Source organism: Hypanus sabinus, chromosome 4 (assembly GCF_030144855.1).
Source record: "Hypanus sabinus isolate sHypSab1 chromosome 4, sHypSab1.hap1, whole genome shotgun sequence".
NCBI classification, from domain to species: Eukaryota; Metazoa; Chordata; class Chondrichthyes; order Myliobatiformes; family Dasyatidae; genus Hypanus; species Hypanus sabinus.
The window spans coordinates 17568940-17594067 of NC_082709.1; the positions used below are offsets into that span (position 1 = coordinate 17568940).

The 25128-nt window shown below is 41.4% G+C and overlaps 1 protein-coding gene across 3 annotated transcripts in view; it reads left to right on the forward strand.

Annotated features, from left to right (window-relative positions):
• Positions 1–25128, forward strand: part of LOC132392531 (activin receptor type-1-like) — a 119610-nt gene that overhangs the window by 69409 nt on the left and 25073 nt on the right. For all 3 annotated transcript variants that reach the window (XM_059966518.1, XM_059966517.1, XM_059966516.1), the window contains 3 exons: positions 1379–1478; positions 15228–15374; positions 20968–21243. In XM_059966518.1, coding sequence (XP_059822501.1) covers positions 1379–1478; positions 15228–15374; positions 20968–21243 — 523 coding nt within the window. The remainder of the gene's footprint in view (positions 1–1378; positions 1479–15227; positions 15375–20967; positions 21244–25128) is intronic.

Consider the following 25128-nt stretch of genomic DNA (forward strand, 5'->3'; position numbering starts at 1 on the left):
TGAGTGGATGTGGGTTTGATTTTAACATTTAAGAGAAATTTGTATATGTACATGGATGGGAGGGATATGGAGGACCATTGTCCAGGTGCAAGTCAATGGGACTAGGTTTGGTATGGACTAGGTGGGCCAAAGGGCCTGTTTCTGTGCTGTAGTGTTCCTTGACTCTATGACTAACTCCTGAATTGTATGTGTAGCATTTGTTCTTAAAAAGGCTGGGAATTTGCAGTGATAAAATTCTGGATGTGTGCTCATTAATGGTAATGTGGTTGATGTTATTCAAACTGTGCCACCTATGAAAGGAAAATTCACTTATCTTGAAACTAAGAAATTGATGTTTTGAGCAAGTTTGCAAGATAACAGGAGTAGACCAATATTTCCCCTCAAATTTCCGTTTGATCTGTCTAAAATCTCCTCTGCCAGTACCTCATTGCCCTCAATTCACCAGTGTTTATTCCCAATATTCCCAGTGATTTAGGTTTCCCAAAATTTTAAAGATTCAATGTACTGTACATTTAATATCAAAGAATGTTATGGAATATACAACCCTGAGCAACAACCCCCCCACCCCCGGAGGAAATCAGCTGGTCAGGCTATGGAAATGAGTGAATAGTCAATGTTTACTCTTTTCCACAGATGCTGCCTAGCCTGTTAAATTCCTCCAGCATTTTATGTGCATTGCTTGGATTTCCAGCATCTGCAGATTTTGTCATGCTTGTGACACAACCCTGAGATTTGTCTTCCCATAGACAGCCACAAAACAAAGAAACCCCATGGAACCTGTTGAAAGTAAAACATCAAACACCCAGTGTATAAAAGAATAAAAAAAAGAACGAATCGCAAAACGGCAAAAAATAAGTGGAATACGCAGTACATAAAACAACAAATCACAAAATCATTGGAACAACCCAATAAGGTAGAGAGTTCTAAAGGTTCACTACTTTGTGTGAGAAGTTCCTACAAACATCAGGGTTAGATGACAGTCTATCTTGTAGCCAGTTGCGATAACATCTCAACATCAACGCACTAATGCTTCATTAGGAACATGTTTTTCATTAAGATTGCTCCTCATTCTTCTAAACTCCAAGGACTATAGAAGTAATTTCATTAGCTCTTCATAATAGGAAGATGCTTCCCTTGTAGTGTTTCTCCTTTGAAGCTATACAATAAATGATCTGGTGTGGCAGGACCAGGAGCTTTCAACGACTTTTTCATTAAAAGTTGACCAGAGCAAAGAAAATGGTGAATCTGGTAATTTTATGTTCAAATCAAATAACGAGGCAATACTTGCCCAGGAGCAGCAAAGGTTTTCCAGCCTGTAACATGCCTCAAGAAAGTGAGTAATTGCAGTTAATTTTGTAGGGTGATCTCTTTCTCATAGGATCTGCTGGATCACTCCTGCACATCGGGCAGTGGATCAGGGCTTCCCTTCTTCATACAGAGAACAGTGGCTCGGCAGATCACCCTGGTAGAATGTGTAGGTGAGTAACTATTGTTGTGACTGTCACTAAGCTGCGTGGGATCTGAAATTGATTAATGCAAGGGTCTTCATTGGACACAAGCAGGTCTGTTGGAGAATCTGTTTCTCCTCTCCTGACACTCAACAGAGCAGTAATGTTTTGTATTTTTTTCAACACAGGCAATCAATGATTAATGTCATTTCCAGTGGCAATAGTCAGGGTTGTAATTGCAGTGTGCAAACTGGTTTTTCAGCCCAACTCATTCCTGCTGACTGTATTGTCCGGTGAGCTAGTCTCATCTGCCAGTGTTTGGCATATTGTCCTCTAACCTCTCGTATCCATTCACTTATTGGATGGATTTTAAGTGTTGCTAATGTGCCATCTCAACCCCCATTTCTGACAGCTCATTCCAAATATGCACTACCCTTTGTGTGGGAAGCTCACTAAGTCCCTATCATTCATTCACGTACAAGCTCTCGTCTGATTTGATCCCTCAAAATGCAGTGCCTCATGTTTATCTGCATTGAAAGCCATTTGCCAATCCTAGCCCACATACCAGCTGATCAAAATCTTCAGTAATTTTTCATGATGTTCTACACCATCTTTCAGTATCTCTGCAGACTTGCTAATCATGTCTTGTTATGCTCATATCCAAATCATTTATATAAGTTACAAACAGCAAAGGTACTGGCATCAATCCCTGTGGCACACAACTGGGCACAGTCTTCCAGTCTATTTTCCCCAGATTCCATGTGATCTAACCTTCAGAGTAGCCTGCCATGAGGGACCTTGTCAGATGCCCTTCTGAAGTCAATCTACATAATGTCCAGTGCCCTCCCTCATCTACACTCCTCATCAAACTCTGAGACTTGTTAAATGAAGCCATATTGATTGTTCCATATCTCTCCAAATGTTAGTTGATTCTGCCCCTCAGAATCTCCTACAGAAATTTAACCACGTTCGATGTCAAACTCATGTTGCTATAGTTTCTTTCAAAAAAAAAAGTTCAGTTCACAGTGAGGCTCCATGTCATTTAAAAAAAAGTTAGGAACACCTGTTCTAGTCCTTTCAAAGTGAATACTAACATTGCATTTGCCTTCCTCACCACCGACTCAACCTGAAAAGAAGCGGTCCCAAAACCGACCCTCCATTACACCACTAGTCATATGCAGCCAACCTATTTATTTGTACCCTTTGACTTCTGCCAGTCAGCCAATTATTTATCCATGCTAGTGTATTTGGCTGTGATACCATGGACCCTTCATGTGTGGCACCTTGTCAAAGACCACCTGAAAATCCAAGTAAACAGCATCCACTAATTCTCTTTTGTCTATCTTGTCTGTCATTTCCTCAAAGAATTCCAACAGATTTGTTAGGCTACATTTCCCCTTAAGGAAACCATGCTGACTTTGGCCTACTTTATCGTGCATCTCCAAGTATTCCAAAACCTTATTCTTACTAGTGGACTTCAACGTCTTCCCAACCACTGAAGTCAACCTAACTAGCATATGATTTCCTTCCGCCGCCTCCTTTAAAAAGTCGAGTGACATTTGCTATTTTCCAGTACTCTGGAACAGTTCCAGAATCTAGTGATTCTTGAAAGATCATTACTAATGCCTCCGCTATCACTTCAACTACCACTGTCAGAACCCTGGGGTGAAGTCCATCTGGTGCAGGTGACTTATCTACCCTCAGACTGTTCAGCTTCCCAAGAACCCTGTCTTTAGTAATAGCCACGAAACTCACTTCTGCCTCCCTGACACACTCACGAATCTGGCATACAGCTTGTGTCTTCCACAGCGAAGACTGATGCAATGACAGTTTGTCATTTCTTTGTCCCCAATTACTTCTTCTCCAGCATCATTTACTGGTGGTTCAATATCCATTCTCACCTCTCTGTTACAGTTTATATATCTGGAAAAAAATAATTGGCATCTTTGTTGTTGTTGTTGGCTAGCTTACCATAATTTTTCACCTTTTCTCTCCTTTATAGCTTTCTTGTTGTCTTTTGGAACACAGCAGGCCAGGCAGCATCTATAAGGAGAAGTACTGTCGATGTTTCGGGCCAAGACCCTTCGTCAGGACTCTGGTCTCGGTCCTAAACATTGACAGTGCTTCTCCTTATAGATGCTGCCTGGCCTGCTGTGTTCCACCAGCATTTTGTGTGTGTTGCTTGAATTTCCAGCATCTGCAGATTTCCTCGTGTTAATTGTCTTTTGTTGGTTTTTAAAAACTTCCTAATCCTCTAACTTCCCATTGTTTTTGCTATATTATTTGCCCGCTCTTATGCTTTTATGCTGTCTTCCATTTTACCTGTCGGCCTCAGTTGTGTTGCTTTCTCTTTAGAATACTTAATCTTTTGGATGTATCTATCCTTAACCTTCCAAATAGCTCCCAGAAACTCCAGCCATTTCTGTTCTGCCATCATCCCTGCTAGAGTCATCTTACAATCATGTTTGGCCAACTTCTCTCTCATGCCTCTGTACTTTCCTTTACTTCATAGACAGTGCCTATAAAAAGTATTCACCCTGCCCAGAAGTTGTCATGTTTTATTGTTTTACAACATTGAATCACATTGGGTTTAATTTAGATTTTTTTGACACAGATCAACAGAAAGGACTCCTTTGTGCGAAAGTAAAAACATCTCTACAAAGTGATCTAAATTCAAATATACAAATATAAAACACAAAATAATTGATTGCATAAGTGTTCACTCCCTTCAGGTCAGTATTTAGTAGATGCACCTTTGGCAGCAATTACAGCCTTCAGTCTGTGTGGATCGGTCTCTATCAACTTTGCACATCTCGACTGCAATTTTTCCCCATTCTTCTTTACAAAGCTGCTGAAGCTCTGTCAGATTGCATGGGGATCGTGAGTGAACAGCCCTTTTTAAAGTCCAGCCACAAATTCTCCATTGAATTGAGGTCTAGACTCTGACTTTGTCACTGCAGGACATTAACTTTGTTGTTTTTAAGCCATTCTTGTGTAGCTTTGGCTTTATGCTTGGGGTCACTGTCTTGCTGGGAAACAAATCTTCTCCCAAGAGGCAGCTCCCTTGCAGACTGCATCAGGTTTTCCTCCAGGGTTTCCCTGTATTTTGCTGCATTCATTTCACCCTCTACCTTCACAAGCCTCCCAGGGCCTGCTGTAGTGAAGCATCCCCACAGCATGATACAGCCACCATCATGTTTCATGGTAGGGGTAGTATATTTTTGACGATTTGTTTAGTCTGATGGCCAAAATGCTCAATTTTGTTTTCGTTAGACCATAGAACCTTCTTTCAGCTGACTTCAGTGTCTCCCATATGATTTCTGGCAAACTCTGGCCGAGATCCCAGGTGAGTTTTGTTTTCAACAGTGGCTTTCCCTTTGCCACTCTCCCATAAGGTGGTTGCTTCACTGGTGAAGCACCCGGGCAACAGTTGTATGCACAGTCTCTGCCACTGAAGCTTGTAACTCCTCTGGAGTTATTATAGGTCTCTTGGTGACCTCCCTCATTAGCCCCCTCCTTGCTCAATCAGTCAGTTTTTGAGGATGGCCTGCTCTAGGAAGATTTACAGCTGTGTCATATCCTTTCCATTTCTTGATGATTGACTTAAACTGTTCTCCAAGGAATATTCAGTGACTTGGAATTTTCTTGTATCCATATCCTGACTTGTGCTTTTCAATAACTTTTTTTGCGGAGTTGCTTGGGTGTTCTTTTGTCTTCATGGTGTAGTTTTTGCCAGGATACTGACTCACCAGCAGTTGGACCTTCCAGATAGAGGTGTATATTTACTATTAAAACACCTTGACTACGCATAAGTGATTTCCAGTTAACTAATTACGTGACTTCTAAAACCATTTGACTGTACCAGTGATGATTTGGTGTGTCATATTAAAGGGGGTGATTATTTATGCAAGTGATTATTTTGTGTTGTATATTTGTAATTAGTTTAATCACTTTGACATTGATCAACAGGAAAAGCATTTTCATGTCAAAGATTTCTGCAAAAAGCCAGATTAAATGCATTGTGATTCAATGTTGTAAAACAATAAAACATGAAAACTTCCAAGGGAGGTAAATACTTTTATAGACACTGTAAATACTGATACTGTAACCTTATCTTCTTCTCAGACTGTAGTGTGAATTATGATCACAGCATGATAAGGGTTCCTTTACCTTAAGTTCCCTAACCAAATTTGGTTCATTATGCAACACCTGCCTTTTCCCCAGTGCAGGAATTTCCAAACATTTTTATGTCATGGATCCTTACCGTTAACCAAGGTGTCTGTGAAACCCCTGCCCTAATGAGCTCAACCACAAGCTTCTCTAAAATCCATCCCACAGGCATTCTACAAATGCCTTCCGTTGGGATCAGCACCAATCCGATTTTCCCAAACTACCAGCTTATTGAAATCCACCATGACTATTATAACTTTGCCATTGTTTGTATGCCTTTTTGAAAATCTCCCATTGTAATTTGTACCACGTGTCCTGGTTACTGTTCAGAGGCCTGTATATAACTCCCACTAGGGTCTTTTTACTCATGCATTTTGTTAATTCTACCCACTGGGATTCTATATCTTCTGAGTCTATGTCAGCTCTTTTTAAATATTTGATTTCATTTTCTTTATCAACAGCCACCTCACTCAGTCTTGCCTACCTGCCTGTATGTTCAGTACAATGTGAACCCTTGGATGTTAAGCTCCTAAGTATGATCTTCTCTCAGCCACAACGCCAACAATGCCATACCTGCTCTGTCTGTGCTACAAGATCATCTACCTTATTGTATATACTGTGTGCATTCAAATATAACACCTTCAGTCCTGTATTCATCACCCTTTTCAATTTTGCTCCCACTGACTGTGATTTTTGCCTATTTATCTGCCTGTCCTTCCTCACAGTCTCACTATACATAGTATCTCCTTGTATACCATCTGCCCCATCCTCAGCCCTTTCACTCCAGTTCCCATCCCCCTGCCAAATTAGTTTAAACCATCCCGAACAGCTTTAGCAAACCTGCCCACAAGGATATTGGTCCCCCTCAGGTTCAGGCGAAACCTCTCTTTTTGTACAGTCATACCTTCCCCAGAAAAGATCATGATGATCCAGAAGTCTGAAACCCTGCTTCTACACCAATTTCTCAGCCATACATTTAACTGCCAAACCATTACTATTCTTGCCCTCACTGGCATGTGCCACAAGCAGCAGTCCAGAGATGACTACCCTGGAGGTTCTGCTTTTCAGCTTTCTACCTAATTCTCTATATTCTCACTTCAGGAACTCCTCCCTTTTCCTACCTATGTCGTCAGTACCAATATGTACCATGACTACTGGCTGGTCGCTCTCCCCCTTTGGAATGTTCTGTTCACAACCGAAGACCTCCCTGACCTTGGCACCTGGGAGGCAACATACCACCTGGGTGTGTCTTTCATATCCATGGAATCTCCTGTCTGCTCCTCTAGCAGTGGGATCCCCTTTCACTATTGCACCTCTTCTTCCACCCCTGAGCCACAGAGCCAGACTCTGTGCCAGATACCTGACTGATGTGGTTTTCCTCTGCTCGGTCATCACCCCAACAGTATCGAAACCTGTTATTGAGGGAACGGCATCTGAACTGGCTTCCTGTCCCCTTTCTACCTCCTGATACTCACCCAGTCACCTGTGTCCTGCAAATTGTGTGTACCTACCTCCCTGAATATGCTGTCGATCAACCCCTCAGCTTCCCAAATGATCTGGAGTTCCTCCAGTTCTGGCTCCAAGGTCTGAAGGAAGCTGCGGCTGGCTGCATTTCTTGCTGAGGTGGTCATCAGGGACATTGGAAGTATCCTGCCTTCCCGCAAGAGGAGCATTCCACTATCCTGTGCGGCATCCTCACTGCTCCAAATGTGCAAAGAGAAAGAAGAAGAAAAGAAATGAAATAATGCACCTACATCATTCATCTCTCCTCACTGAAGCCTCTGTGCAAAAGCCTGAACGGCTCACTCTTACTTCGGCCCACTCATCGCTGCTCCCACAATAGCTGCTCCACTTCAACCTGACTTTTTATTGGCACTTGCCAAATGCCTAATTATGCACAATCCAAAATCTCCTCGGGTGCACAAAATGTCTTGGTTGCCCCCGCTTGCTTCTTTTGAAGTCCCTCTACGCAGTCCAGTGTCTCCTAGGGAACTGTGACGCACAGATATATTCAAACAGTGGTGGTAGGCTGAGGGGTTTTGAGCAGAAAAAAATACGCACCTACTATATCAATGACTGTAAGGTTCTTCCCCCGATGACATCTTCACCTATTGTGTCCTTTCGCTCGCTGGTCCCACCACTGGAAAGGTCCAGCTCATTTGGTATTGCCTTCTATCCACGCTGAAGTGATTACCGTGTATTCTGCACTTTTACACGCTGTCTGACTTTCAGTGTTGTCTTTGCCATATCTTGGATCCCTTCCCATGTTCCCTGATGTCTCTTCTGCTCTGATCTGTCCCACTAAATTTCTGACGCCTAGAATCAGCTTTCATTATAAATGCAATTTCCATTACATTTTAGTTCTTCAACAGTAAGCCGTGATGAGCACTTGGTGTCTTTCCTGTTGACGTTCATGTGCTTGTTCCCTGAGCAGCAGAGAGCTGTGAAGCAGGATGAGATGTTCTTTATTTAAATTCCTTGTAATGAGTTTGTTCCAACACAGGTTGAGACCCAGCGTGCAGTGTTTTGTTGGTATTGGTCCCACTGGGACTGCTGACAGTACTTGGGTAATGTTGCTTTGATTGTTCAGTCCGTTTTCTCTCACATTCCTGAGCTCTGAGGGCGGTGGACTACGGGGTATCATCTGAGTCCTTGCAGTTTGCAGATCTCTCCCGTCACTCTCCCTGTGAAATGTACTCTCTGATCTGAGTCTACCTGGGCTGGAGTTTCAGAATCAGCTCTATTATCACTGATTTGTATTTTGTGAAGTTTGTTATTTTGCAGCAGCAACACAGAGCAAAGACATGAAATTAACACAATTGTAAAATAAATTGTGTGAAAACAAAAGAGTAATGAAGTAGTGTTTGTGGACTGTTCAAAAATCTGCTGTCAGAGGGGAAGAAGTGACTCTTCAGGATTTCCTGAGCCAAAATTTATGATGCTAAGTTGATGGTGCACTCTCTTGTTGGGAAAGACTTTACCCAACGGAGAAGTGAACTGACCCATGGTCACAAGACAGTAGCTTTTCCCACAATGCTTTGGCCTCAGGAGGTCTACCTGGATGCTTTCCCACTGCCCACAAGGCTGGTTTGCCAGTTGCACTTCAATGCCCTTGTCTGGGTTATAGTTGGCACAACTGATAACAGTACAGACAGAATCTCTGTCTCTACTGCTCGTCCCTGGTCACCACCAGACCTGCTAGAGTCTTGATCATGATGTGCTTTACCAAATGGATATCCCCATGGTGTAACTTTAGCAATATTTGTGCAATACACACTGGAGCTCAGCTACTCCTGCCTTCCCATCAATGTTCCCTAAAATTTTATTTTACAGCTGTGCAGACCAACCCTTGCTCTGAGCAGGAAATTTTTACACGGCACATTGAATGATTTTTTTGTGTAATAAGCATACTATAAATATTTAAAATGAAAATAAAGAAACACATTCTTTAGATTTTATTTGTTATTTGAAGTGTATAATAAAATATAGTATAACAAAGAAAATATTTATACTTCATAAACTTTTTCTAGCTGTGCAGCAACAAAGGCAATGTGCATGGGAACATTTCAGTTACTGTGTGGTGGAGCACCCATGCAGCTTAGAGACAACAGGGCTCCCCATGAGTTAGCTACCATCTGTCCTTTCTTTGCTCTACTGCTTGATCCCAACAGCTCTATATAATTTTACTGAATTTTAGCTTTGGTTATTTCCTTTTTTAATGCAAGCAAATTCTGTTATCTCCTGTTCTTCTCTTCCCCCCCCACCCCCCCCCAGAACTGCTCTCTCATTCCCTTCCTGTTCCCCACTTTCCCTTTTCTGCTTTGGTTTAATTACTGCTATCTCTTTAAGTAAGTGTACTGGTTCCAAAGGTTTCTGTATGTGTTCGGCCCATTTCCTTGGGAACTCCTGATATCCACACAGTTCTGGGTCCAGATCTTGATTAGGGCTGCTGCAGCTTTGCTGGCTGTGTTGTGTAGTCTGTGGGTTGTGCAGATCCACTGGCCCTGACTTAGTTAATAATGATAACTGCCTTTCGAAGTTATCTGTCACCAGGACAGATGTTTGGGCATACTCCAAACTGGGAAGTGCCCTTTCTCTCTCTCTCAAGTAACCTAAGGTTCTCCTCTTTCTACCCTCTATTTGTTTCCCAATCCCTCTCCTCTGAGACGGAACAAGGATAGGGATCCCCTGTCTTCCACTTCACCAGACTCTTGTCTTTGTCCTCACTGTTCTCCATCATGGTAACATAATCTGTCCAGTCATTGAAAGTAGGGTTATTGCCAGAGGTAACCCTACGTCCACCTACATGTTGCATTTCTGGCCCCCTATTAAAGATCTCGTGTACATACATAGGGGACCACTGTCAGCTCTCTACTTGACTTGGATTCTGTCTTCATAGTTCTGTAATCTGGTGAGCAGTGAGTGTGAACAGAGAGGTTCACACAACACACACGAAATGCTGGAGGAACTCAGCAGGTCAGGCAGCATCAATAGAAATGAATAAATAGTTGATGTTTTGGGCTGAGATCTTTCTTCAGGACTGGAAAGGAAGGGGAAAGAATAAAAAGGGGGGAGGAAAAGAAGGACAAGCTCGAAGGTGATGGGTTATGTGGTCCATTTCTGACATCTCTCTCCTTTTTTCTCGATCTCTCTGCCTCCATTTCTGGAGAAACTCTCCATCGACATCTTTTATAGCCTATCAATATCCACAGCTCTCTTGACTATACTTGTCTCTCGTTTTAAAAAAAACAATCCATCCCTTTTCTCAGTTTCTTTGTTTCCGCTGTTTCCAGGACATCAGAAATATTGTCCTTCTTCAAAGGATGAGATTTTTCTTTCTCCACCATTGATGCTGCCGTACTGGCATCTCCTCCAGATATCTGCACTCACACCATCTTCCTGTCACTTTAACAGGGTTGGAGTTCCTGTTGTCCTCACTTACCACGCCTTGAGGCACTGCATCCAACACATTCTCAGCATCTTTTGCTATCCTCAATGGGATCCTACCACCAAACATATCTTTACCTGTTCCACTCCATTCTCTGCTTTCCTCAGGGATTGTTCCCTTTGTGATTTCCTTATCCATTCACCCCCTCCCTACTAATCACCCTCCTGGCACATAACCCTGCAAGTGACAGAAATGCTATACCTACCCATTCACCTCCTCCCTTACCTCCATTCAGGGCCCCAAATAGTCCTTCCAGGTGAGGCAATACTTCACCTGCAAGTCTGTTGGGGGTCGTCTATTGTGCTGCTGATGCAGCCTCCTCTACACTGGTGAGACTCGACCAGTGTAGAGCAGTTGGGAGAGAGGAGCACCTTTGCTCCATCGCCAAAACCAGAATTTCCTGGTGGCTAAGCATTTTAATTCCTATCTCTGTTCATGTTCAGACATGTCGGCCCATGGCCTCCACTTTTGCCAAGATGAAGCGACTCTCAGGGTGGAGGAACAACACCTCATATTCTGTCCAGGTTAGCTTCCAACTTGATGGCATGAACATGGATTTCTCAATCCAGTATTTTGTTTCCTCATCTTCTATTTCCCACTCTAGCCTCTTACTGCTTCTATCACCAGCCTATCACCTTCCTCTGGTGCCCTTCCTTCCTGGCAATATAATGAGTCATGAATTTATCCCAGATGAGCCCCAAGTGTTGTATTTGTAGCTATGTCATTGGGAGATTGAAGTTGATAAATGCAAAAGACCTTTAATCAACAAAAGCAGGTATCCTGGAGCATCTGTTTCTCCTCTAGTGACACAAAACAGTAGAGAGATGTTTATACTACTTAAAACACCAAAGAGAAACAATTAATTAAATTTTTGATGGCTATAGTTACCTACTTTAAGAGTTGAATGTAGACAGATGTTATGTACCCCTAGGGTTCATCTTTTCTGTGGACTGTCACTTTAAAATGTCGGGAGAATGACACTGAGTTTTGGACACAGTTTGAGCTGTTACAGAGAAAGGGGGAGAGAGGGAGAGACTGCTTGAAAGATTGATGTTATGGTTTCTCTACAAGCTTGTTTACCTTTCCACAAGGACACTCGCCTGCTTGTAAAACTCTGTTACAGAGAGAGGAGGGTGGAGCAGGTTGATGGACAGCTGGTGTCCAACATGTGGGGATCAAAACCAGGTGCGCTGATGCACAGACAGACACACGGTTTTGGACACTGGACAAGCTTTGTTGTACCCACAGGAAGGTGGAGTTTTTGGAGGATCGATTCGGGGAAATCGATCAGTGGCTCTCGCAGTGTGAAAAGGTGTGACCGGTGGGGAATTATTTGTGTGTCCACCCTTGCCTGGGTGATAATTCCATCGCTGAAGAATGGTCGCATGAGTTATGGTCACAGTTGACAATGGGAAGATCGATGGCATCAGTTCATCTTGCTCTCGCTCTCTCCAATGTTACTCAGCTAACTACCTCGAACTGAACGGAACTCTTTTCATCCTCGTAAGACTATATCCATCCACCCCTAGGTTTGAAAGAGCCTAGTTTTGTTCCTAGTTCCACACTTATGTATGTATATATGTATGTGTATGTATGTATATAATCATTGCTAACCTGTTTGATGTATCTGCATTTATATTATTGTACTGCTTAGTTTACTAATAAACACTATTAGTTAATAGCAATACCAGACTCCAATGTGTTTTCCATTTCTGCTGGTTCTTTAACCCGTCACGGGGTACGTGACACAGATAACTTTATAGAGTTAAAAGGGTCAAAGTAAATTTGCTATCAAAGTACATATATAAGACATGAGCTAAAGGAGCAGAATTAGGCCAATAGCCCATCGAGTCTACTCCACCATTTCATCATGGCTGATATTTTTTCCTCACTGCCCCAGTCTCCTGCTTTTTCCCCACATCCCTTCATGCCCTGACTAATCAAGAATCTATGAATCTCTGCCTTAAATATAACCAATGATTTGGCCTTCGCAGACACCTGTGGCAATGAATTCCACAGATTCACCACACTCTGCCTAAAGAAATTCTTCCTCATCTCCATTCTAAATAGACGTTCCTCTATTCTGAGGCTGTGTCCTCTGGTCTTAAGCTCCTCCACCATCAGAAATATCTTCTTCACATCCACTCTATCTAGCCTTTCAGAATTTTATAGGTTTCAGTTAGGTTGCCCCTCATTATTCTAAATTCCAGAGAATACAGGCCCAGACCCATCAAACACTCCTCATAAGCTTTTCAATCCTGGAATCATTTTCATGAACCTCCATTGAACCTCATCTTTTCTTGAATATGGGGACCAAAACTCAGAATACGCCAAGTGACGCCACAGCAGTGCCTTTTAAAGCTTCAACATTACATCCCTGTTATATGACACCACACACAACACTGAGGTTCATTTTCTTGTAGGCATACTCAATAAATCCATAGAAGAATAATTATCATAATAGAATCATTGAAAGATTGTACCAACTGGTGTTCAACCAGTGTGGGAAAGACAACAAACTGTGCAAATACAAAAAGAAAAGTATAGATAAGTAAGCACTAAATATTGAGAACTTGGGATGAAGAGTCCTTGAAATTGGGTCCACAGGTTGTGGGAATATTTCAATTATCTGTTTACATCTGAACTGACAGAACTCTCTCTTAGTATTCAAATATCAGTCACTAGTCTAGTGAGTTCTGAGCAGAAAGCAATTAAAATTAATATATGCTACTTTTGTTACAGTGTTGAGCGATGATTCCTTGGATATACAAAAGGCCAGATTATTATATGGCAAAGCAGGCATGTTCTGAAGTCTGAATTAAGTGACGGGGTATGCCTTTTGATGATGTGTTAATGCAAAGGGCTATTTAAGATGCTTTCCCTGATTTTACACGTGGGTTTCATTGAAAGCTGAATGAAACCCTCATCCAAGATCGGGGAGGGCATTGATATTTATATTTTTTTAGTAAGTAGTTGGAAAGGTACAGAATCAGTATGCTGGTTTCTGCAGCTTTCAAACATCACTGGAAGTTAACTGAACTGGTTTTTTTATTTGAAGACTAGTTCTTTTTAGAATTAACTGGCCACTTCCCTGATTCCATACCTCCAGAAAATGTCTCAAATAACCCATAACAACTGTTATGTTCATGCTGAGTAAGCAATTTTATATTTTGGTTGTGAAGCAAGTTACTTCCTACAGCACCAAAGAACTGTAACAAGTTTTAAAACTTCCATGACTGAGGTATAGGAGAGAAAATGCTTGGGGTAGAAACTGAAACTTTGGAGTAAAGTGGAAGTAACCACAACTAAAACAAACCATCCGTTGGTTGTTACATGGTTTCAAAACCATGTACAGTGGATTCTGGTTAATTGGGGCGGCTGCTTATTTGGGCCAACATTTAATGGACAAGATCTAATGGAACGATTGTAATGGAGTTGGGTAAAAGGTGAAAAATTCAAAGCAAACACGAGGGTTTTTTCACTCAGAGGGAGGTGAGAGTGTGGCACGAGTTGCCAGTGGTGGATGCGGGGTCTATTTCAAAACTTAAGGGAAATTTGGATCTGGATGGGAGGGGTATGGCGGGCTATGGGATGAAGCAGATTAATGGTTTGGCAGAGACTAGATGGGCTGAGTGGACTGTTCTATGCTGTAGTGTTCTATGACTCTAATTAAGAAACTAGCCAGGATTCCCTTCATTTATTTGGTACTCCATACTGCTTAATTGTTGTAGGAGATTGTTGCCAGTTTCTAACAGTTGAACGTGTGCACTTGTGTATCCATTAGACACCACCCTGTGCTTAGAATGAACAGTTTTTAAATGGCATCAGTTGCGTGTGTTTGTTTTCAAAAAGCAGAGATTTTTGCCACTGATGGCGGAAAATAAGTAGTGAGGCAATTCAAAATTTTTTGCTCAACTGCGATTTCAAGATTTCAGGTTTGGAGATGCAATCATCAAAAGGATTATGTGAAGGCAATCCACTATCTACATGAGGTGTCTGTGCTGATTTTGACATTTACAGTCAATCAAAAGAATGTGGCAGCGTATGCTGAGTTCCTCCATTGATATCTATTAAGAACTAATTCAGTTTTGTAGTACTGTGGTAGTATTGATAGTGTTTTAATTTGTTCTGCATTTCATTTAAAAACATAATTTTTTACTCAGTTAAACAGTAGTTTATCTTTTTTATACCTTAAACTATTTCCATGAAACTTTGGCTAATTGGGGCAGCTACTTAATTGGGCCAAAATGTACCGGTCCTGATTTATCCCAATTAACTGGAATCCACTGTATTTTGAAGAATGCAGCAGTATTTTGAACAAAGTACTTACTGTTGCCTATTGCTACAACTCAGATTTGCTTATTTCTTCTATCTGAAGGTATTGTTTCTTTCTTTGAGTTTTAGATGTGATTTTGTTTTAATATAAAGAAGTTCGTTATTTGTGTTTGGGCAATAAACTAATCATTGCATTAATTAGTGAATTCTATGACCGGATTGCACTGCTTGTAGTTCTTCATTTTACATTCAGGGTGTTTGTTGAATTAACTATTCACCAGTTTATTAAGAGGGTTTTCAGTTTAAGATCTGATATGTTGAAATGTATGTTAAGTAAATGTTGCAATGGATCTATAATCGTGTGTCTCCTGTGGTCCTTTTCCTAGGTAAAGGACGTTTTGGAGAGGTTTGGCGAGGTCTGTGGCAAGGAGAAAATGTTGCAGTGAAAATATTTTCTTCCAGAGATGAAAAATCCTGGTTCAGAGAGACTGAGATCTATAACAGTGTACTCTTGAGAAATGAGAACATTTTGGGTGAGTGAGTTATTGACATGTAATCCTCAGATATCAGTAAAATTCTGCAAGCTCATGGTTTATACATACACTATTAACCTTGAAACAAAACATCTGTAATGAGTTCATCACAGGCTGCACTTTTGCAGTTTCCACCTCTGCATTCTGCAGCAAATCAGTGATCTTTAACGTGAACTTGAATTTTTTGTACTTTCTTTCTGTAATGATAATTAGAGCTTTGTGTTGACTCAGAATAATGTTTGAAACTATCATAATGTTTAAATATGCTTAGTTTATAATTGATATTCTGTTTTATGAAATCATGTACATGCCCCGATCATAATTATGAATGAAATTTCTTTTTGCATGCTGAAAATTCAGCCTGATTTGTTCCAAATGATCACTTTAGCTGTTGAAACCTTGTTCTTTTATCCTTAGACAACTCTACCTCTATTCTCTCCCTTTTGATCAAGTTACTGAGCATCTGCTCTAAAATTCACTTTTGTTGCTTGATATCAAATAATTGCTCTTCGATATGAAGCACTGACGTATTTTAAAGGAGATTCTAAGTTTTCCTGATTTGTAGAGACTGTCAATACATAAATGAGAAAATGTGACTGGAGACCTCAAATTAAATGAGGTTGAGTACCATTCGGCCCTATAAGGGCAAGATAAAGGAGGGGAAATGGGTGTGAGATGAAACCAGGAAGAAATATAAAAACAATCAAAGTAGAACTATTAAAAACCCTCAGAAGAATGTCAGTAAATGAAAGAGGGTGTGTGTGTGTGTGTGTGTGTTGATAAGTTAGTGCTAGAAATCTTGAATAAAATACCCAGCATGATCAGCCTATATCTGTAGGATGGAAAGCAGTTAACATTTTAGATTGAAGACCCATTGTCAGAATGAAAAGGAGATGTGTAGTTTGAAAAGCTGCATGGACAGTAATAACTCTGATAAAGCCATAGAGCAATGCATCATGAAACGGGCCCTTTGGCCCACCTTGTCCATGCCAACCAAGATGACCAACTGAGCTGGTCACTTTTGCTTGCCCTTGGCTAATATACCTCTAAACATTTCCTATCCAAATGCCGGTCCTTTTGTCTTTTAAATATTATTGTTCTTAGCATTACCATTGCCAACTCCTTCAGTGTTCCCATTGCCTTCCTTACACCTCAGCATCAGACGCATTAATCCGGGAGTGAGGGCATGTCCAGCCTGACCTGCCCATTTGCTCATTAACCAGATAACTTTGTCCCCATGGTCATGCCCGCTTCACATGTCTGAGACATCCCCTCAACCCCCAAATCATCCAACAGCTTTACAAGCTCCTTTTGTCATCTTTTCAGTTCTGAGGAAGGGTCTCTAACCTGAAGAGTCGATTCTGTTTCCCTTGCCATTGATGTGGCCTGGTGTGAGTGTTTCCAGCATTTTCTAATCATGTACCCATTCCTTCTTTAGGCCTGGTATAGTATGCCATCTGAAATGTTGGTTTGTGAAGTGCCTGATGGGGCTTTTTTACCCCACTTGCAATCTGTCTGAATAAACTTGACTGAGCTGACCACCATTAGATATCTGAAGGGTTTCATGAACCCTTGAACTCTACTTCGTTATTCCCCTTCTGCACTATTTATTTACTTGTATCTTATAAGTAGATTTTATGTCTTGAGCGATAATACTACCACAAAACAAATTTCAGAACATTTGTCAGAGATGAAAAACTTGATTCTAATCCATCAAATGAACTTTGGTTATGTACTAATATTAGCTGTGACGGTAAATACAGAGGAGAACATAACGAGTCTGCAAAGAGAGTGTGGTTATATCTATGGAAAATACATTAACTAGGGTATTATCTGAGGAAATGTGAAATTAACACTTTAGTATGGAAAATAATCTTTTTTTCTCTCTCAAATGTTCTTGTGAACTTTTTTTTTGCAAGTACAAGCAACCAGGGTGAAGGTGAGGAAAAAGCGCTGTGATAACTTGTATGACAAGGTGTTGCAATATGTTATGAACTCCATTTGCAGAGGCTACCACAGAGGTTCATTAATTTAATAAGAAACTATTGTGTTCTGATGAAAAGGACTTTTGAAAGTGGTTTCTTTGGTCTTTTTTTATATAAAAATTTCTCAGTCACTAATTGTCTACCTTTTACTTTCTGTCAAGTCAAGATCTTGGGATGAGAGGTTGGCCAATCATATGGAGCTATGGTGCTGCTTTGTTTAGAAGAGTGTGAATCTTTGACACTCTTTTCCAAAGAAATGCAAGTGTTAATATGTGGAAAACTGAAATTTTTTTAGCATCAAGAGATCTGGAAATGGGGCAAAAACATTGCTTTTGCCCATATCTTCCTCTGAAACAGGAGGACCTAGAATTTGACCTCCTGTTCCTGTTTATTATGTGTGTGTGTGTATGTACGTGTACACACACACACACACACACACACACACACACACACACGAAATAGGCCATTTGGCCCTTCAAACCTGCCCTACCATTCAGGTTCAAGTTCAGGTTTAATTGTCATTCAATTCAATCTTATCTAAATACTCATGAACACAGCCAAACAAAACACTGGGGCCAAGAACCAAAACACAACACCAACAGTCATACGCAGCACAAGGGATATATATAGCATGTGTAAGATAGCAGTCACGCAGTCACAGAAAAGAAATAGAATTTAGACAGTTCTTGTGTCTATGGATCTTTTTGGCAAGAACAAGCCCACAGCTGTCTACAGGTGAATGCAGTCCAGCTTGTCTTCCACTGAGCGAACACCGGGGGCAGCACTGACAGTCAGGGCCATCCAGCATGGACACTGAGCCACACCGCCTCCATTGTCACCTCTCCTGAATGGCTGCAACAGGTGATAATGTGACACGAGGCCTAGTCTGCACTACAACTGAGGCCACGTAACTGCCCCGCTGCCGGTCTTTCCAATAAACCAGTGAACCAGACTTGTAGTATTCTAAATGAACTACCCCCTCAGGATCTTGCAATCATCTGGCAATCGCTCGCCGTTAAATTGCACACTGCCTTCGCACAGCGATATTGTATAATGATGGCTGAACTGTGCTATCTTCAAATCAACTTCCGTGCCTGTTCCCCATAACTGTTAATTCATTTTTCTTTAAAATACTTATCTATTTCCAGCTTAATATTTAGGAAAAGAATTCCAGAGACTCATCACCCTTTGAGAAAAGATGCTTCAACAGTTTTAAATGACTATTTTGTAGCTGTCTCCTTGCTTGTGATTCTCCCACTAATGGAAACAATCCAATATCTACCATGTCAACCTGCCCTAGAATCTTCTACATTGGAATGAAGTCACCGCCCGCCTACTCCACCCTGCCTGTCCTCTTAAACTCCAAGGAATTTAATTTGCAAACTGTGTGGTCTATCTGCACAATATTATACTCTTTTTACATAAATTGGATTGGAGAGATCTCTTTGAACTGCCTCTCAAGTTTCTATCGCCTTTAGGTAAGGAGATAAACAGGATTCTAGGTGTGGCCTCAACGTGTAAGAGTGACAAAATCTCCCTATTCTTAAACTCCATCCTCGATGCGATAAAAGCCAACAAGCTATTTTCCTTCGAAACTACTAAATAGACCTGTTTGCTAAAATTTTATGATTCATACTTCTTACACCTTCCTCTTAGAACTTGAAAGTTGATTGAGGGAAATCCATTCCCTTCATGCCAAAGATACGAGTGTCCTTAACAATAGTTATTTTATTGTCAGGATGGGGCTTCTGTGAAACACTAGTTTTTTTTTTCTTTCTTGGTGGTATATAAAAGCAAATTAATGTTCTTTATTTGATCCTTGATCTGCAGGGATGACATAAAGTTAGTTGGCAGTGCATCAAAATTAATTGATTCTTTATTGTAACATAAAGAGAAAATGCTGTTAATGTTCAGCAGGTCAGGAAGCATCAGTGGAGAGTAACAGTGAACATTTCAGAATCAGGTTTAATATCACTGGTATATGTTGTGGAATTTGTTGTTTTGTGGCAGCAGTATATTGCAATGCATATCAGTAAAAACTATGAGCTACAATAAGCTCACTGAATATGACAATAAGTAGTGCAAAAAGAGAACAAAAGATAAATGAGATAGTGTTCATGGAATCGATGTCCATTTAGAAATCTGATGCCAGAGGGGAAGAAGCTATTTCTGAATCACTGAGTGTGTGCCTTCAGGCTCCTGTATCATCTCCTTGAAGGTAGCAACGAGGAGAGGGTGTGTCCTCGATGATGGGGTCCTTAATAATGGATGCTGTCTTTTTTTTTGTGGCATCCCCCTCTGAAGGTGTCCTGGATGTCCATGATAGGGTTTGCTGCATTTACAACATGGTACATCTGTAGGAATTTGCAAATGTCTTTGGTGAAATAACAATTCTACTCAAACTCCCAATGAATAATAGCCAGTGTCATGCATTCTTTGTACTTGCATCAATATGAAGACTTTAATTGCTTGTTTCCTTTTATCACTCTCTGTGTAATATTGGAATTACTGATGGGGTCAGAATTTAATGTTGCCTTGAACTGTTCCATGAACTCTTGTAATGCTTGTGGTGAAGGTACTCCCACAGATGAGGAAGTTGACCCAAGGACAATATAAGAGTTTTTTTTTGTTTGCCTTAACGCTAAGGTGACAAGGCAAAACAAAGATGCCTACTGACATTTCTTCCAGTGCTTACATTTGGTTAGGGATGTCCTGTTAATGAGTGGATGGAGGTGAAACACACTACAGCCATGGTGTGTTGTGGTGGGGTGTGACTGAGAGTGATGGATGAGATGAGAGTATAGAATAACCAAGACCTTGTAATGAGATTCTACCTGCACTACTAAGTGTGGCTTTTTTAGAGCAGATGTTCCAACCTAGGGACCACAGACCCCTTGCTTAACGCTATTGGTCCATGTTATCAAAAAGGATATAGGAAAGATATCAATAAATTAGAGAGAGTGCAGAGACGATTTACTAGGATGTTACCTGGGTTTCAGCACTTAAGTTACAGAGAAAGGTTGAACAAGTTAGGTCTCTATTCATTGGAGCGTAGAAGGTTGAGGGGGGATTTGATCGAGGTATTTAAAATTTTGAGAGGGATAGATAGAGTTGACGTGAATAGGCTGTTTCCATTGAGAGTAGGGGAGATTCAAACGAGCGGACATGATTTGAGAGTTAGGGGGCAGAAGTTTAAGGGAAACACGAGGGGGTATTTCTTTACTCAGAGAGTGATAGGTGTGTGGAATGAGCTTCCTGTAGAAGTAGTAGAGGCCAGTTCAGTTGTGTCATTTAAGGTAAAATTGGATAGGTATATGGACAGGAAAGGAGTGGAGGGTTATGGGCTGAGTGCGGGTAGGTGGGACTAGGTGAGATTAAGAGTTCGGCACGGACTAGGAGGGCCGAGATGGCCTGTTTCTGTGCTGTGTTTGTTATATGGTTATATGGATGGGATCCCCTACTTTAGGGCATTAACATGAATGGCGTGAGGAAGAAAAATAATTTCTTTACTTTTAATTGGCATAGGAAACATACTCAATGTCAATGAGACCTGCTGTTGAAGAGTGCCTAGCAATTGTGAAGTTCACCATCTTTATCTCTTTCTATAGGCTTTATTGCGTCTGACATGACATCGAGAAATTCCAGCACACAACTGTGGCTAATTACACATTACCATAAACTGGGATCTCTTTATGACCACCTGCAGCACAATGCATTGGATACCGCTGGCTGTTTGAGGATATCCTTGTCCATCGTTAGTGGTCTAACACATTTGCACACAGAAATAATTGGGACACAAGGAAAAGTCGCCATTGCACATCGAGATCTTAAAAGCAAAAATATCCTTGTTAAGGAGAATGGACAATGCTGCATTGCAGACTTGGGTAAGCGCTTCGAACAAGATTTTCCATTTGCTTCTACTGAGATGAAATATTTGTTAATAATGAGATTAAAGACCTCCGATCCATCTTGGAAATAGTTTAGTAGTGAAGCATTTAAGATGTTTGCATATTAATTTTGCATTATTGAATATGGTGTCACTGATCATCAACAACTACGTTCAATGATCAGCGACAGCTCAGTTTTGTTTTTCTTTTGTTTGGTGCTATCACCCATTCAGGGTCTGGTGGCGGTGCGGGGTAAAAATAATAAAATTAGTGGCTTGAACAGAAGGAATTACAATAGAGTTTTGACCTGAAGTATTGTCAGATCCTCCACCCTTCTCTCCCCCCCCCCACCCCCCAATACTGCTTGAACCTTTTAGTTATTGTGAAAGATTGACGTTCTAAAAAAAAATAAAGACAGCAGTTTCTGCCTGGCATGAGAATTTCCACTCAGTGCAGTGATGCACAGATTTTATGTTGTAAAATCAAAATCAGATAATCTGCAGACCATGAGAGCAGTAATTGGGGTCAATAAATTATTTATTGATGTCTTTATAATCAGTGTAGGTGAACCCACAATGTGGTATGCACCTGATTAAGTCTCTTCTGGATTCTCCTGCTTGGTTTTTGGTGCACCATGGTGATAACCGTGGACAAGAATCACCTGGTTCGCTTTGACTGATTTCACAGGCTGCTTTCTGGGCATAGCTCTCTATCAAAACAAGTTCTATGTCCCGTGCGGTCAATTTCTTCCACCTCTCTATAGAGTTTGGGTAGTGAGGGAGGATATAAACTTGGGAGCTACCATCCCCTTCTCATGGTCCTTGGTCTCTGTCTCCCTTATGGCCTTTCTGATGCGGTCTTTGAATAGGTTGTGCACAAACAGAATGCTTCAATGAAGTCTCTTCACCATTTACTGCAGAACACTCAGATGATGCAGGTCTCAATTCTAGTTCACTGGTAGTGCATTCCTCAATTTTTTAAAAAAGTTAGTTTCATTTGTCATATACACTGTACATCAAAACTTAGTGAAATGCGTCATTTTGCGTCAATGACCAACCCTATCCGTGGATATGCTGAGGGCAGCCCATGAGTGTCACCAGGCTTCCAGCACCAACCTGGCATGCCCACAAGATACAATGCAAACCCTAACCCAGACGTGTGTGGAATGTGGGAGGGATCCGGTGCACCCTCCTTACAGTTAACAGCAGGAACTGAACCCAGATCATTGGCCCTATAATGCGTTACTACAAGGCTACTGTGCTGTCTGTGTATAGAAGTGCTCAGCAACTGCGGTAAGATTTCATTCTGGTGCCAAGATTCAGAGAGGTAAAGAGTAATCGTTATTCTCCAGTGTCCATCCCTCTAGGCAGGAGTGGCCATTGAAACTTTTATAAGTTCAGTCTTTTAAACACTTTTTTAGAAATAAAATACTGTAAGGTATAGGAGCAGAATTTGGCCATTTTCCCATTGAGTCTGCTTCACCATTTCATCAGAGCAGATATATTTTCCCTCAGGGTCCCAATCTCTTGTCAAGAACACTATCTGAATGATGAGGGACAGAAACCTATGTGAATAATCTGGGTTATTAATAGAATTATGGTGGGGCAAATGGGTTCTTTGCCCCAATGTGTCCATATCAACCATGGTGCCCAAATGTGTTAGTCCCATTTGCCTATATTGGACCATATCCCTCTAAGTCAGGGGTGCCTAACCTTTTTTATGCCATGGACCAATTCCATGATGCAAGGGGCCCGTGGCTTCCAGGTTGGGAACCTCCGCTGTCTGTCTGGGCTCTATCCACTTCCTCTGGCATCATGTTCCACAAACTCGTCATCCTCTGGAATAATTTTCTCCTCTTTGTCCCCTTTCGTTTTTCCCCATCTCAATTTAAGCTTATATCTTTCTAGTTTTAGATTATGCTGCCCTGGGGGGAGAAAAGACTGTGACCATTCACCATATCAGTGCCTCTCATGATTTTATCTGCCCCTAAAGTGACTCCCCGGCCTCCTACACTCATTGTGAATTTTTTCTGCACCCTTTCCAGCTTAAGGACATCCTTCTGATACCTTGGCAACTGGAACTGTGCACAGCTGTCTCGTCAACATCCTGCACAGATGTAACTCTTCTATCCTGTGTCATGACCGATGAAGTAAAATATGCCAAATGCTGCATTCCCCATTCTGTTCAAAAGGTTTCTAGTAAATTTATTATGAAAGTCACCCTATACAAACCCTGAGATTAGTTTTCTTGTGGTCACTCACGGTAACTACAAGAAACACAACAGAATCAAGGAAGAACTATACCCAACAGGGTGAACAAACAGCTAATTTCAAAAGACGACGAACAGTGCAAATGCAAAAATAAATAAATAAGCAATAAATATTGAGAGCCTGAGATGAAGAGTCCTTGAAAGTGAGTCCGTTAGTAGTGGGAATAATCTGGTGATAGTGATACGTCAAGTTATCCCCTCTGTTTCAAGAGGGTATAATGTCATGCTATCTGTGTTGCCAGTTACAAGGAACTATATGTCTGTACCTCCTGGGTTTCTCTGTTTGATAACACTCCCCAGGGCCCCCTGTACAAGTTCTGACCTGCTTTGACTTCCCAAAGTACAACTCTGCACTTGTCAGATTTAAAATCAATCTGCTATTCCTTGGTGTACTTTTCAAGTTCTTCTAGATCCTGTTGTAATACTCTTCTCCTCTATTCTCTGTACCGCCAACTTTAGTGTGATCTGCAAACTTACGAACCATACTAAAGACTGCAACCTTTATTCAGAAAAATAACTACCCATGAAAACCCACTGTCTCCAATGTCTAAGTAAAGTCTGTAACCATCAAAACACAAAAGTACAACTGCAGATGCAGTGGATCAAAGAATACGTACTCAACACTGGAAGAACTCAGCAGGTCAGGCAGCATCCGTGAGAAAAGAGTAGCCAACATTTTGGGCCGAGACCCTTCATCAGGAATGGGGGGGGGGAAGAGAGGGCAGAAGCCCAGTAATAGAGATAGGGGAGGGGGTAGGGCCTAGAGGCGCCAGGGGAAAACCAATCAGAGGAAAGATAAAGGGGGGAGGGGATAAGCATGAAAGAACTGTAGAGATAAAGAAGTAGAAAGTTGAAAGGGAACAGAGGCAAAGAGGGACCTGGGATAGGGGAAGGGGGAGGGAATTACCGGAAATCGGAGAATTCAATGTTCATACCACCAGGCTGGAGGCTACCCAGACGGTAGATGAGGTGTTGCTCCTCCAACCTGAGTTTGGCCTCATCATGGCAGTAGAGGAGGCCATGTATGGACATAGCTAGATGGGAATGAGAGGCAGAGTTGAAGTGGGTGGCAACCAGGAAGTCCTGTCTATTGTGCTCAATGAAGTGGTCCCCCAATCTGCGTCGGGTCTCGCCGATGTAGAGGAGGCCACACCGGGAGCACCGGATGCAATACACGACTCCAGCAGACTCGCAGGTGAAGTGTTGCCTCACCTGGAAGGACTGAATGGGCCCGGAATGGTAGTAAGGGGGGAGGTGTGGGAGGCATTTGCTACACCTGTAACCAATTGGCCAGTTCACCCTCTATCTCTTATGAGCTAACCTTTCAGCCCAGCTTGCCTTAGCAGAATTGGATTTAATATCAATAGCATATGCCATGAAGGTTGTAAACTTAATGGTGGCAGTACAATGCAATGCATGATAAATAGAGCAAAAAAGAATTTCAGTAAATACATATATATATTAAATGTTAAATTTAAAGACAGTAGTGCAAAAACAGAAATAATATATGTTTAAAAAGTGACGTAGCATTCATGGGTCAATGTCCATTTAGAAATCGGACTCTCAAATAATAGCGAGGCAGCATAAAGAGAAGTCATCACCCTGACACAGTG